This window comes from Eleginops maclovinus, chromosome 20, assembly GCF_036324505.1.
Source record: "Eleginops maclovinus isolate JMC-PN-2008 ecotype Puerto Natales chromosome 20, JC_Emac_rtc_rv5, whole genome shotgun sequence".
In the NCBI taxonomy this organism is placed as follows: domain Eukaryota; kingdom Metazoa; phylum Chordata; class Actinopteri; order Perciformes; family Eleginopidae; genus Eleginops; species Eleginops maclovinus.
The window spans coordinates 17,594,226-17,609,481 of NC_086368.1; the positions used below are offsets into that span (position 1 = coordinate 17,594,226).

Below are 15,256 nucleotides of genomic sequence, written 5' to 3' on the forward strand. Positions count from 1 at the left end.
GCGAATTTCAGATACGAACATGCCAATTAATGTCAAGTGAAATTATAGAGGACAGAAACAAAGTGTTTCTAGCCAGTGGTCAGTGTGCATCAGTCTGACTTCTGCACTCTTTTTTGGGTTTCTGATAATTCAATGTTAATGCATAATGACAAGAAAAACAATTTAGTGTCTTTCTGTTGTGTTTAGGTTCTGTTGATATTCAAAAGTATGGAAATATGTCATCTTGGCTTTTATTAGAACTAATGCTTTCTTTTAAAGATTTCAAGACAGTCCTTTTTGTTTGTTTTTCATGATTCTGTACCTATGGAGTGGCAGCTTCAACTTTCCACAGTAAGTGTTCATCGTTGCTTAAAGGATGATGTACAACATGACACCTTTATATTAATTAAAATATTGCTGGGAACACAAAAAAATAGCATAACATTGCTGAAAATACAAGCATTCAGACAAATAGAAACAAGCCAAGCCTTAATAACAAGCCAAGTTTTCCCAGATCTCTGAAACTACTTTATTTGAAGGTAAAACAGACAGTGGCTACACTGGCAAACTATGTATCCACTAATTGAACATGTAGGTCAAATTGTAACCATTTTAGTGATGTCAACACCTCAGATCTCAAAATGTACTTTTGTGAATACAGAATGATAATTGTTGAAAGGGACAGGGATCCTTATCAATGAAATCCTCCCAGCTGCAGAGGCACGACCAGCCCTGATCATTTACCCACTGAGATAATAACTGTTTCACACCAATGATGCAGTAGTTAAATCAAGCTATGTTTGGTTTCCCTATGCAGCACCTGTTTGCACAATACATATTATAGCCTACAATTAATTCACAGATCAGCATGTACTCGGCAGGTAACTACCCCATATGTGCATGAAAGAAAGAAAGGAGTACCACCACAGCTATCTGAGAGGTGTTATAATTATACACACAAAAAGCATCTCAGAGCTTCACTCTCACTCTTAAAGCTCATTCATCTCTATTTACTTTATCCTGTGGGAATGTAAGCCCATCTTCAGAGCAATCAGCATTTAGATTACAGATGTAAACGCCCACTATAGATCATCTTATTTGTAGAACATTTGTCAGGTGAAACTTCAGCATTCTGACAATTAGGTCTCTGAGGCAACTTCAATTCAGATTAATTTACTGAATGAGTGATTCTGTAACAAGCTAGCTGTGATTTTTAAAAGTTTGCATGTGGAGTTAATAATGCAGTAGTTAAACAAGCAATTGATAGGCCAAAGACTGGTGTAGTTAAATATCCCTAATGCATTTTTATTTTCCTCAAAGACAACACTGAAGGATAATGTACAGAAATGACAGCCAGACACAAAAAAAAAAGAAAATCCAACTGAGGTGAGCCTGGTCAGATAATAAGGTGTAATGGCTCATCTGGATAATTTGGTTTTAAAGATAACTCATAAACAGATCTCTAAATGGATACACACAAGCCTTAGTCAGCATAAGGAGCTGAATTAATTTTCCTATTCGAACATCTTAGTTTGAATTAATATTATGGATAATCATTCATGCATAATGAGTACGCATGTATAGCTGTGAATGCATAATGATAGACGGAATAGCACAACTTTAATAGCTTTTGTAAAACGACCCTCTCTTCCCTATCTCTGGGCTTTAACAGCCTCTTTGTGTAGCCTTTGCAGGATGACAGTTTATCTGTCAATGTAAGGCCACAGTTATATTTAAAGAGAGCCTTGTTGGTGGTGTTTTTAGTCATATTAAACACACAACAGCAAAGCGAAGGGACAGAGAAAAGCTTTCAAGCATTACTCATTTCTGTCCAAGTGAAAACCTGGAGAATGTTACATTAACATATTTTAGCTCATATGAAATGGCATTAGTTGAAACTGTCACGTATGGCTTTCCTCTTACTTGATAAAACACATGCACATCGTTTGAGCTGCCTGAACCCTCCAGGTGAGCACGGCTTGCTGCGACGAGCACACTGTGATCTCTTGTTTGTTAGAAGATAAAGGATATTGATATGACTGGACACACATTATAGGCTGTGTGGGTCATCAGGTGGTCTTTCAGGATGCACCTGCCATATTTATTTCAGAGGGAAAGAGAAAATAACAAAAGGAGAAAAAAAAAAACAAGCAGAAATTAGCCTGTGCAAAGGAAAAGCAGATGGCATAAATGAAAAAAATATGACGGGTGAACAGAAAATGAACGAGCTAGGAATAAGTGTTTGAGAATAATTTAGGGATGCAAGAAAGCAGGTGTAGAGTGACTGTAAATAAAAGGTAGAGTCACACAGAGCTTTCTTTGCTTTCAGTGTAATTGAAATTAATATTAATCGTTAGCCCACTTGCCTTGTCATCTCTTTTATGACTGATAATGGAAGCAGGCCACACACTCACCATAATCGTGTCCCCAATCTCCGAGGGGCTCAGGAGGAGTTCACAAATTAGGCAAATATGCATTCACTCACACTTTCCTCTTTGGAGATGAAGTAACATTTATATCAAAACTTGTGCATCACCAACAGAGCTATGCCATCGCAGAGCCTTGTAAAAAACACACAGAAAAATTCAGGGCAACACACTTTCAGTCAAACACAATATTTAAAAACTGAAAAATATACATCACATTGTGAGGTCCATGCGCTTACAGTCATTTCAATGCCGTTTGTCAAGTCTTTAAAAATGACTAGAATTCCATTTGTTTGTGAACAAAAAAATATTGGTAAAATGCAATAATGTTCAGCCTCAGTACAGCAAACTAAAGACGTTTCAAGTAAAAGGTTTTTCTAACCAGGTCCTCAGTCCTCTTTGTCATTTGGAAAAACATAGACATACCTTCTGTAAAAATGTTTCAAGAATCTCAGGCTACCTGGATAAGTTCTGCATATTTGTTGTTTATAATACTTTCACTTTAAAATTGTAATCTGGTTCAGTTACTATTACTTACTATATTACTATATTATTTTTTATATACTGTTGGACATTGTGACCCTTATTTCATGAACACGGTCACTGTAGTTTTCCTTAGAGTTGGCCCTGAATAAACCATCCTGCTGCAGAAAATACTCACTTAATGCATTTAGTACTAAATGTACGTTTCACTGCTGTAATATTTTCTATACAAATACAGCGCTGTTTTAGAACATTTACATTTGCTCTTAATTTTGTTTTAAAGAAACTACAAATTCATTACCCTTTTATTATTATTTTTTTCTAAACTAATTTGCTTTCAGGGCAAGGACGTTGAGAAATGGTTCAGAAGAAAAAAACATTGTTTGGTTCTTTTCATGAGATTTGTTCAGTGTTCAAAAGAACAAAAACAAAATACCACCTCCCTTATCCTTTAATGTCTCCCCTTTTGGACATGGACCCAAATTGGCACACCTCTTTATAGTTTGAACTTCCAAACCTCTCAAATTTCAATCCCTTCCTCCCCTCCCTCAACTAATATGTCTCACTCCTCTTCTCCAACAGCACCCCACCACTCCTGAGTGGGAGCCTCTGGGCTCTTCTGGTCGGAGTCTTCATGAAGTTGCTCTTCTCTGTTTTTCTGCTCCCAGTCCAGCTCTTTAAATGAGTTTCCCCGGGAGCTTCTTCCATTGCAGTTTCTATCCTCTTGATCCTGGATAGGCACTGAGTGGACTGAGGACGCCGCCAGGGACGTCTCTCTGCTGTCCGACAGAAGAACCCCACTCCCTGAGCTGTATTCACTGTTTGAGTCTGCACCTAGAGAAGTGATAAAACAGAAGGGGGAGGGGTGCACAGATGGTGAGAGGACTTCTACAAACAAACACCACATGAGGAAAGCTATGCTGCCCAGAATATCCAGTGCTGGGAAGTTACCAAAATCTGCATGTTTGTATTTAAGCTGCACTATGACTATATAGGATATCAGTTTTCTCTTCCACAAACATGTGCTTAATTTGACTCCAGACTCCAGAAGGTGAATCGTTTGGGAATATGTGTTCATATACGTATGTATGGATGTAACTGCAAATGAAATGCATATTAAGTGTGCTTTAATCAAATATAATCAGTTAAAATTGTTCAAGACCACACAACAACACTAATGTCTACAGCTAGAGCCCAACATGCTTACAGATATAGAGCTAACACTTACAAGGTATAATGTTTAAGTCGACATGTTTACGTAAACATGCACAGTTACAAACATTTGGTTATTAGCTATAAGATTAAAGTGCAGCTGTGGCTGCATGGCAATTAGTAAGGCAGGTAAATGAGCTGAAGTTTTGACCTGATGCTGGCACTTGGTGAAAAGTCAGGGGATCACCAAAGTTATTAAAATTCATCCTGAGGGAGACATGGATGTCTGTACCAACATTAATTTCATCCATCCGATAGTGGTGTAGATGTTTCACTCAAAACGACAAATGTCAACCTCATGCTGGCACTGAAGGAAAAGTCACGGGATCCCCAAAGTCATTAAGATTCATCCTCTGGGAACCATGAATACCTTTTCCATGGTAATGGCAATTCATTCAATAATAGTTGATATAAAGTTTGGTCAGTCAAAGGCAGGCCACAATAAAGATATTTAATTTTGCAGTTACTGTCAAGTTTTATTTTCTCTTTCAGCTTCATGTAAAGAGAAATGGACTTGATGGTAAGTGAAACCGAAAAATCACTAAATTAGAGGACACTAGAAAGGTAATGGACATCATGTTACATATATTAAGCTATTTGCTGCTTTCAGGTCCCTTAAACGTCCAGCTTGTTTTTATCTTATGCTGTATCCATTTGTCATTTTCATAAATGTATATTGAAAATGAAAAGGATTGTAGCACATTCAGTTCAGTTAAGAATGATTAGTGGACAAGAAACAATCTTAATAAAGCTAAACCGCGAAACAGTTCTGGTTGTTTATGAATTATGGGATGAGCAGCAACACGAGGCGCTCCAACTCAAAGTCTTGAATCAAAATAGGCACTGAAATGTTGTTAATTAGAAACTCCTGTAAGCTAAAGGTCTTCTGATCTTTAATTGGAGATTAAGAGCCCAATCACTTGACTTCACAGTGTTTTGAAGTATGGTCCTTGCAGATTAATAGGATCAGCTTCATACCTGTGTGCCATTCTGTTGACCTTTTGTTTTTGTGTGGCTGAGGGTGTTTCCACATAAAGCCCTTCTCAAATCGATATCTCCTTACATTAGGCAAGCTTGTCGTGGACAGGAGCAAGACGCAGGCTTTGTCATGATACAGGTGGTTATGATATGCGACAAGTAGCTGAGATTTGTACAGTTAACAAAATGACAGGTTGACAAGCCTTCGACAGCTATGCATTTCAATTGTAGAACAATGTACGGAAAAGTATAAAGCTTTAAGCTAATACAAAACTGTTTCAAAAACAGTCCACTCTTCAAAATGACCAATTAACAATCAACACATGTGTTTCCTCTACTTGTTGTAACCTAAACAAAGTCATACAATACATAGATTTTGAAACCAGAAATACGACAAATAAAAATTGCTGCTCACTTGGTCAGTTACTGCGAGGATCTCTTGAGAGACCAAACGGCAAAGAAAAAATGTCATTCCTTATTATACTTCAAAGATGGAAAACAGAACTATACGCTCTAGGGACGCTTTGAGCGTCACGCTTCTGAGCTCAAGTTAAGAGACTCCCAGCAAGCACTATGCTTGCTGTAGTGCTGTAATGCACTTAGTCAAAACATAAAAGAGCTTAAGGATCACGCTGTTGTGCCACACATACCCACAATATGAAATTAGAGAGATATTGCAGTGGAAATCGTATGATGTTGACAAAGAATATGGGACTGGGGACTGGGGACAGGAGGGGGCACACACATGAGCATGAACTTAAACTAATTGCAGTACTTTGCACAGCTGATTAAATTATATATTATTTATTCCAGATAATAACATTGCATAGACTGCATCAGACTATGATGATTTTCACCTGGTGCAAGAGAAGATGCATGAAAGAAAAAAACAGGCATGCAAATCAGCGCCCAATGCAAAGAACACTTTATAATTAACTCTTATTTATCTTTATAATATGCATGGGACATTTTATAAAAACATTCATATTTGAATGTCAGGCACAAGCTCCTCCTGATTGATTTCCATCCACTTCAGGTGCATGAGATTGATGGAGTACAATATTTAAAATATGCATACAGAGCTCCAATAGACCACACATTAGGTCTCGTGTTGGTTTTCCTTTTCTGGTTGAACGCCTAAAGCAAGTCGCAAAATTAAATCAGTCAATGAAAGAAAATTCCCATTTGGATTGGAATATACACATTAGGAATGATAGCTTCGTTTGATTGGAGGGGTTTAATAGTGCCTTCAAGCAGATTCAGAATCAGAAATACTTTATTTATCCCAAACTGAGAAATGTTTTCATTGCAGCAGCAAAATACTAAAAGAAAAAGCATAACAAATAACAAATAATTAGAACTAAAATAAAAATGAATTAAAATGAGTAAAAATTTGAAATACACAAATGTTACGGTGTGCATGTTATGTCCAGTTTACAGAGAGGCTATGGAGCAGTGAGTTGTCTGCCAGCCAGGGGGGGAATTATTGTAAAGTGTTATTGCAGTGGGCAGGAATGTTCTCCTGTATCTGTCCTTGTGACAGCGGAGCTGTAGCAGTCTGTTGGATAAGGAGCTCCGCTGTCCTTCCAGCTGCAGGTGGAGAGGGTGGGTGGGTTTATCCATGATGGACAACAGTTTGTTCAGAGTCCTCCTCTCCACCACAGCCTCAAAATTGTCCAGTTTGATGCGTGTGAGTGGCAGTAAATATTTTATTATTGGACTGAGACGGAGATGGTTGCTGCAGAACTTCAGCCGGTTAAGATGAGCAAACTCACACTTTTTAGGAATGTCATTCTTATATGAAGGCTTAAGTCCACTGTTATCTTCAAGAGCTTTTAAGGAGTAGTTTATATTTGGAAATACACTACAGAATATCATATGTGTGTGTGAAGTAATAAGCTAAAGCAAAATGTTTGTGTGGCAGTGGGTTGTGGTTAGGGCGCCTGCTGCTGGAGTGGTAGGAGTGGCTCAGCCGGAGGCCAGACAGCTGATCAGGATCAGGTAATCAGGCACTGATTAAAGTCATGGTCGTAACCTGGTTCTGGGTTCTTTTGCAGTAGACTGGGTCCTGAGGGAGAACGGTCTCCAACTCCCACGCCGGACGAGAGCGACTAGCCAGCAAGAATGTTGTTAACGGGCTGTTCAAAAATAAATATATTTTGTTTCAAAGTACCGGTGGTACTTCCATCATTGGGAACCCAGGTTTGAGCCCAAACGCTCACAGTTTGAAAGTAGGGAGAGACAGTCAGACTGTGTCCAAAGTTTTTTTTAAATCTGCTGACCAGCCCTTTCAAATCGCATTATTTAACATGCTATTATTAATTGGTCAGTCTTTGCTTGTTGCCTGGCAACCTTAGGGTGAGTACTCTGAGAAAGTCATTGCAGTAGCACAAGAAATATGTCATAGCAGGTAACTCTCAATAAAAAACACAACCTGTTGGTGTACAGATTAAACAAACGAAATACAACTAAATGGTATTGGTAGTTAAATGGTAGGCAGAACCTTCAGAATATTTTTTACGGGGGTAAGACTAGCTGTATAGCTTTATGCTCAATTAAGCTAATAGCTACTGGCAACAGCTTTTAACAGACAGGTAGGAGTTTGTATATTCTCATCCATCTCAAAAAACAACAACAAATGTATTTCCCAAACTAATCCTTCAGAGGACAATCTTAAAATGTTATTTAAATCCATTTTAAATGGTGAGACATGACAGATATGCAATTTAATCAGCAAATGTGTGACTTGGACTTGAGACTTCATTCCATACTTGCTTTGACTTGATATTTGACATGGACTGGCTAAATAAGACACATGGTGACAACTAACACATACTTTTAGTAAACATTGTAATGGCCAACTAGAATTAAATGTTGAAATACATCAACTCTGAGACTTGTGTGGATCCACAGAGTATGTTAGAGAATGATGGTTTTCTTCATTGCTGTCTGACAGTTAGGGCATGAATGATGCGTCTGGTGGTTGATCAAGTCACTAAGACAGGGTCGGTATGGGGGAGTAGTGGGGAGCAGATGGGTTTGTTTGGGGTCAATGGACCAAAGAGGCCTCAGGTTTCCTGAATGCTCCACTGACCTGGTCCAGTTGATCCTACTGTGACAGGAACATAGCTGCCTGTCACATTACCATTCCCAGTCATGGACCCAGATGCCGTTCCCACTCTGCACCCATGACAAATAAAAGGCAGGGAATGTGACAACAACACTCAGTTCATCTCTGTGGCAAGAGTGGAGATCCAGAAGGACTTTTAACGTACTGTATGTGATGCCAAATGTCAGGGGTCAAACTAATATAAGGTTGTTGGGGTGACCGACTCGTGTATTTTTAATGCAAAATGAGTCATTACCAGCCGAAAGAGCGATGCTGATATTGTTTTCAGTTTGTGAGTGTGTGCATCCTCATGGAAACATGTTTCCCTTTCTATCAACAACATGTCATTAGGAAATGCATACTTTACCATACTGTCCCCTGTGTATACTGTTGTTTTTTATGTGGTTATATTTATGTGTATTTGAAGTCTCAGCTGGGCTATATTTGGATGCATTATGTTCTGCTTGTATTGAACTGCATTAAACAATATGGCCTCTGCCACAAAGCTGTAGCAGGAACGTGCAATGAGACTGTTATCATCAAAAAGGCTTATTCTATGACAACTCATGATTGGACTTGCTTCATCTCACTTCACCCAGGATTGACTCTTCAAAACACTCCTTCACAATTACGTCTTGTGAGGGTGAATTAATGTCAAGTGGAACTGTGTGAAATTGAATCTTCAATATTGAAAGCAAGACTCCCAAGTGGTGTCCGTATATCTGTGGACAGCTTGTGAGTGGATGCACACTTGCACCCGAAGCTGTTGTGTCTGGGCTTTTCATTAACACCTAGGAAGGTGTCAATCACACTTTGCTTCCGCAGGGCTACTCATAAACAAAACAGCAGTAGCAAAAGGGTCAAATTCCCCTGGGTCCCTCCCAAGCATCTCCATGGCTTGTTGCCTGAGCCAAAACCCAGGTGCCTATCATGCTGCTTTCTAATGGCTATCAAAAAGTAGCTGACTGGATCAAACTGATGGAGAAAACTTTCTGACCGAAAAACTTTTTAAACACAATTCTATGGTATTTATAACCAATTCCAATATTTTGAAAGGTGTCTTGGTGGCCATTAAAACTACCACCAATCAATGTTTTTACAGCAACAATGATTCAAAAGTACTAAACTTACAGTTGTAAAAAGGTTCAGTTGTTGTGACAGAATTATCACTCAACTCTTCAGTTCCCCAAAGCTTAACTAACAGTTTCAGCTTGTTTTACGGTCTGTTACTTTAATGTTTTGGTTCAGTCTTACTGCTCTCATCAATTTCATTTCTGGCACCAGCAGCGTTGGCGAACGTGAAAAGGGATCGTTTTGAGTCAAGATTAACTTAATCTAATAACCACAAATGTTGCACTGCAGACTTCTGTTATAAAGAAGTTTCATGAATAGAGAAAGCACTAAGCAAAAAAGTTAAACTGCAATTGTTAGCCTAACCATTTACCAAATTTGACGCAAGGAGTGCATTTTTGTAACAAAAGCGACGAACAGACAGCTTATTGCAGTATCATATAATAATAATAATAATAATAATAATAATAATAATAATAATAATAATAATAATAATGGTTATTAAGGGATGCTGCCCATGTTTTACAGCAGTATGACTCACATGCATGTGGTCCTGTGTAGATTAACAGGGCTTTGAACACCATTAGGTTAGCCTGAGTACAAGGAAATGATGTTCTTAGAAGTCCACATACCTGAGAGATCTGAGTCACTGTGCAAGTCCTCTTGTTCCGACAGCCTCCTCTCTGCCTTTCGGACTTCAGGCACATAGAAATCGTCTTGCCGGGCCAAGGGGGCCATGAACAGAATCTGACCCTCTCTGTAGATCTCAAGGAATGGGTGTGCACACAGTCGCCTTTCCTGCATGAGATAATTTAAGTTTGAAAATTAAAAAGGAACAAACATTTCAGGTTTCCTTTACATTTTTTAATAGGGATTAAACTGCACAATTCATTCAAATTAATTATTGCTAATTGGACATTTAAGGTGCAATTTTACTACTATAAATGATAAAAAGAGTCCCATCAACACTGTTTAACACTGGAAATGTTGCTCTGTGTTTAGACCCATACATTTACATGATATGGATAGAGGAAACAACAGTGGGATACAAGCACAGACATGCCGATAATCCTACAAGTCAGTGTGTTGTCAACAGTGAGAGAAAATGAATTGATATCATGTGTCGGAACCTCACAAATACACCAACTAAACCAAACCATGTAACCTTTTCTCCCATCTTCACACCCCAAATGTGATGCAACACTTCCGAGATGCCTACAATCTGTCTTCATGAATGTTCCACACTCTGCCTGCTGTTCGTCTTCTGTTACTTATCTCACTCCTGTAGAAGTGGGAAGTCTCACATGACGGATACCACTTTAGTTCTCTGGGCTCATTAACCTTTCATACACCATGTTTTGTTATTCCGCTGATGTACATCCAATTTCTGTTACTTTCACCCTTTTGGCATATGCTAAATGTCAAGCAATGCTTCAAACACACTGTCTAAAAATAGAGTCAGTTCCCATTGCTATGTGTCCATTTTACTATTGCCAGAGTGAGGTGTTGTTGTTTGATTCAATTTAATAAATGACATGTTGATAATCATCTGATGCCATACTCTACATTTAATCACAAGTCATATTATTTTTCTTATGTAGAAAATGACTGATGATTCAGAGGGTGTTGCATGTGTGGATAGCGTGAGGACCGAAGCAAGCATTATTATGACAAAGAATAGTGTTTTAACACCTCAAACTATTCCTGTATCTTTGAACCATGTGTTTCATCTTGTCTCATGTCTCTAACTACACTAAGTACCATAAATCATTTCATACACCATGGCAAATTCATGACATCTCTCCAAGAGTAGAGGCTCAGATTGTTATCATTTCTTGCCAGATCCTGGGGGATACGAGTCCCTGTACCCCTTGCTGACGTTCCAGTTTCAAGCAAAGTGAGATGGTGACAGTTAAGTTACATGAACATCGCACACGAAGCATCTGATAATCAGGCTCGCAGACTGACAGACACACATAAGATATATTCTTTAAAGCAGACAGCTCAATTCTTTATGAACTAGAGCCAATCATTTCGCTCCCCATCTGTGCCTCAGCCCAGCTATGACAGTATTTTTCTGTTGTTGTCGTCTGCAGAAGCAACGTTGTCAGTTTCATTGATTTCAGAAGCATCAATTATTTGTGCACCTTTCCTATAGGAACATCTGTGTATCCTCATTGGCGTGCCTCATCAGCTACTGCTACATATTGCATGTTGAGAAGGGACGCATGCAAGCAGACGTAAAATGCTATCAATAAAAAATCTAATGTGAAAATAAAATATAGCGCATGACAGCTACATTGTGAGTGTCAGCGTTAACATTTCCCCTGGCAAATTCTGATTTGTCAGAATGTTTTTTGCTCAATAGTGCAAAGGATGCACAAGACATTTGATTTGGCTAGTTTCTGCTTAAGGTTGCACAACTAAGGATTGGAGAGAAACAAAATATACAGTACTGCAGAACAACAGTTACCAAATAAGATTAGACTTGTTTGTCTAATAGCCCATTTTAAAGATCCAAGCATGAAAGCAGTATATGCTAAGGATGGTCTTTAAAAGCACTACATTTACCCCGAAGGAGACAATAATAGACCCCTCTGCTCAGCCACACAGGGGTTGTACTATTGTGACTTAAAAAAACTTGGCTGCTCGTACATTGCTCTGTTATTATCGTTTTTGGTAAGAAAAAGATATTGGTTAAAATCTTTTAACGTATATTACTCTCTTTGCCAAAGGAGTCCAGATTACAATTTTGAAATTTGAATATATATACTTTCCTTGTCATTGTAAATAAGCTTTTGAGTTTGGGACACCTTATTTCACTTAACAAAGTAAGTGAGTTAGAAAACATTCAGAATGTTTCTGCTCAGAGCTGATTGAATCCTTATCGTTGCATCAGCATTTGTAACGGAATGTCATGCTTTCATGTGTTCAACTTTTATGTTTTATTTTTAACTTTCTATGAATGCCTAACCAATTCACATCCATACATTTTTTTATCTAACCTCAAGTGAATTCCTTCCAAAAACAGAAAGAGGAAACTGTCTTAGCACATACAACTTTTAAATGTTCTTTTCATTAATGAAGAAGTGAAACTACATTCGACTGGAGGTGTAGAGTGAGTGCTTCTTACATTTTCAGACAAACAGTGATGGCCAGACAAGTGAGTGAAGAATAAAGGAATGCTAAATGCTAATTCACTCTAAATGGATTAATGTTCAGCAGGAGGTTTCATTTTTTAAAAGTGTGTGCTCTTAGCAGAAATTGTACTCCAGGAGTTTAATAACGGAGGTGCTGCTTTAAAAATAAGAGGCTGGCATTTACTTTAAATTATGAGTGAATAAAAAGCCAAGACATGGGGTATGGCATTCAACAACCACTTGACTGCTGCAGCTATTTACAGCCTAAAATCATTGCCGTTTCCAGTGAGAAAACAATGGATTTGGAAAAATCGTGCTCTGTCATTGTAACTGAAAAAAAAAGTTTGCCCTTATTTTCTGACATCTGATATTAAAACATTTAACTGATTGATTGAGAGGGTAATCTGCAGACAAGTTGATTGATAAATAATCACTAGTTGCAGCCCTGCAGTGATTTTTTAAAATTAATTATGAGCAAAACAGCAACTTAACCCACTGAGCCTATAACTATACAGTGAGGTAGGTTTCTCTTTGTCTTACAGAATGCCTACGATACAGGTCAGGGAAATAATTAGACCTGAATCGCTGAGACAAACTGTGCACAGTTGGCTTTTGTGATTGGGTCGGGATTGAGGTTAGTGAAGTTATTGATTTCTATTTGATTTTCTCCGTACTTCTTTCCTGCAGTATCAGTGCCTCTGGAGCCCAGGAGAGCACTTAAGGCTGCTGAGAGCAACAAGGTCATAGGAATGTGTTTTTTTTTTTGCTCCACATCAACCTCAACCGGAGAGAAATACCAATATTTTTTGACAGAAAGATATTATTTTGTTTCTCTGCAATGAAAACATCATAACATTGTAGCATTATTAAGGAGATAGACATGGGAAATCACAAAGCCAACCGAAGATGACCTCCCTTAACTTTGATTAAACTGAAAATAAAAATAGAGAAGCAGAAATAAAGTCCACCATTGCCAACCATAACTTGATATACAGAGTAACACAATGAACCATACCCATGAATGTGTTTCAGAATTTGAACCAAATATGGAGAACGGCAGATATTCTTAAAAACATCTTCAGGAGTGTTTCACTTCACAGAGTGTTTCTGAGCACAATGACATATTTATAATGGCTTATAAAAGTTTGAGCTTAATCACGTCACACATAAGTAAACCTTATTTTGTTGCTTTGTTATATGGAAACTTAGTGAAAGGAAATCTGCGAGAACAACAGATTAAAAATTAAAGAAATGTGTAGAGTGTAAGGGATTACCAAAAACATCACACAAACAGACCTCGATCACCTCTCAAGCCCTTTCTCATGCTCGCTTTGTATTTGTAGAAACTCTTCTGTAGCTCCTGAGGGAACTTGTAAGGGAAGGTCTATATGAAGAAGAGGATGTGCAAGTGTCCTTTCTTTTAAGGTTTTTAGCCTGAGGAACAACATCTGCACGGGACCCCTGGGCAAATACATTGTCTTTGGATAAATAAATTAAACTGTACAGGGTATTTTTAGAGCTCTAAAACAATATTTCTGGTATCCCCCTGTGGCATCATACAGCATTATGTTTCAGCTTGATGAGTTGGTTTTTCCTGAAAAGTCATATACGCCCTCTACAAACCATAGATGTATCCGGGTAGAGCACTGTTCACATTATGCGCCAGATATTTACATGCACTATCTTATCTGATTCTGATAAAGATTTGATACAACATTTTAGAACAACTATGAAAGCCAAATAAAATATTGCTAAGATTTGGCTGTTTTGGAGAACTGTATGTATTTCTAATTTTAATAATTAAAGCAAATTAGGCAATCAGTCAAATTTGTGTGAGGGCCAAAGTCATTTGAAGTTTGTTAATTTGGGTCAGCTTACTGTGACTTATAGTGTAATAAAGGTCAAATTACAGCGCAACAATGGGAGACTATGCAATTATACGATTGTATTTAAACAGCTCAGAGCAGATTGACAAAGAATAATATCTTACAAGACACTGTACTCCTACAATAACACAATAAATCATGTAAAAAGGATGTGTATTTTCACCTTTAACTATAAGGGATTGTTAAATGTGGTTTCTGTTCAGTAGTCAAAGAGTATAATATTTAGATATGTTTTACATCATTATCTTTTTCTATATATTATTAAATGTTTAAGTTTTAAAGTATGACCTTTCTTGTCAAGGGATGTTACTAGTATACAGTTTCCTAATCAGTTTTCCCTTACGAGCAGCAATTAAACGACAAAAGAAGATAACATTTATCTCCAGTTTGGAGCGTGAAGTGTTGATGGGGAAGAGGACACCAAAGCACAGACTGCCTGAAAGAAGATATTATACACGTGCAATAAAGAGGCACTCTTTGACGGCGTGACAATTTAGTGAATACATTTGGGCACCAGACGAGGGATTTAACAAAGGAAAAAAAGTGCTGGCACTGTAGAGGCAAATCAACCAAGTCAAACCTGACATAAACAAAGCCTACTGTTTGCAAAAGCTTTAATTAATGCATTCCTTGTGAAATGTAACCTATAACAAAGTTATTCTGAAGTATTGGAATCTTTGGGAAAACAGATGCTTTGATGTTAAGTGTTATGGCACTGGAAGAAGAGAGGTCACCCTCTTTCAGAAGTCCCCTGGCCCAAATGGCGTTGTACAACCTGTCAGTGTTTTACTGTTGCTCATGTCATCCTCTTTAAAAGGCTACTGTTACTCACTATCGTGTGCTCACTCTCTAGGAGGATACCATGTTGGATTAAATTATGAATAGTGTGTTTTGTGCATTGGTTGTCTCACTCATCACTCTCTCAACAGATAGCAACCGACTTTAAGTTGAAACAACATTTATTACAGGTGC

At 38.0% G+C, this 15,256-nt stretch overlaps 1 protein-coding gene across 1 annotated transcript in view; it reads right to left on the reverse strand.

Moving 5' to 3' along the window:
• Positions 1-1,263: 1,263 nt before the first annotated feature.
• LOC134882265 (testis-expressed protein 264) overlaps positions 1,264-15,256 on the reverse strand; it is a 28,952-nt gene continuing 14,959 nt past the window's right edge. The window contains exons 3-4 of the mRNA XM_063909883.1: positions 9,891-10,056; positions 1,264-3,722 (exon numbers count right to left, since the gene is read on the reverse strand). Of these exons, the coding sequence (XP_063765953.1) occupies positions 3,451-3,722; positions 9,891-10,056 (438 nt within the window). The 3' untranslated portion in view covers positions 1,264-3,450. The remainder of the gene's footprint in view (positions 3,723-9,890; positions 10,057-15,256) is intronic.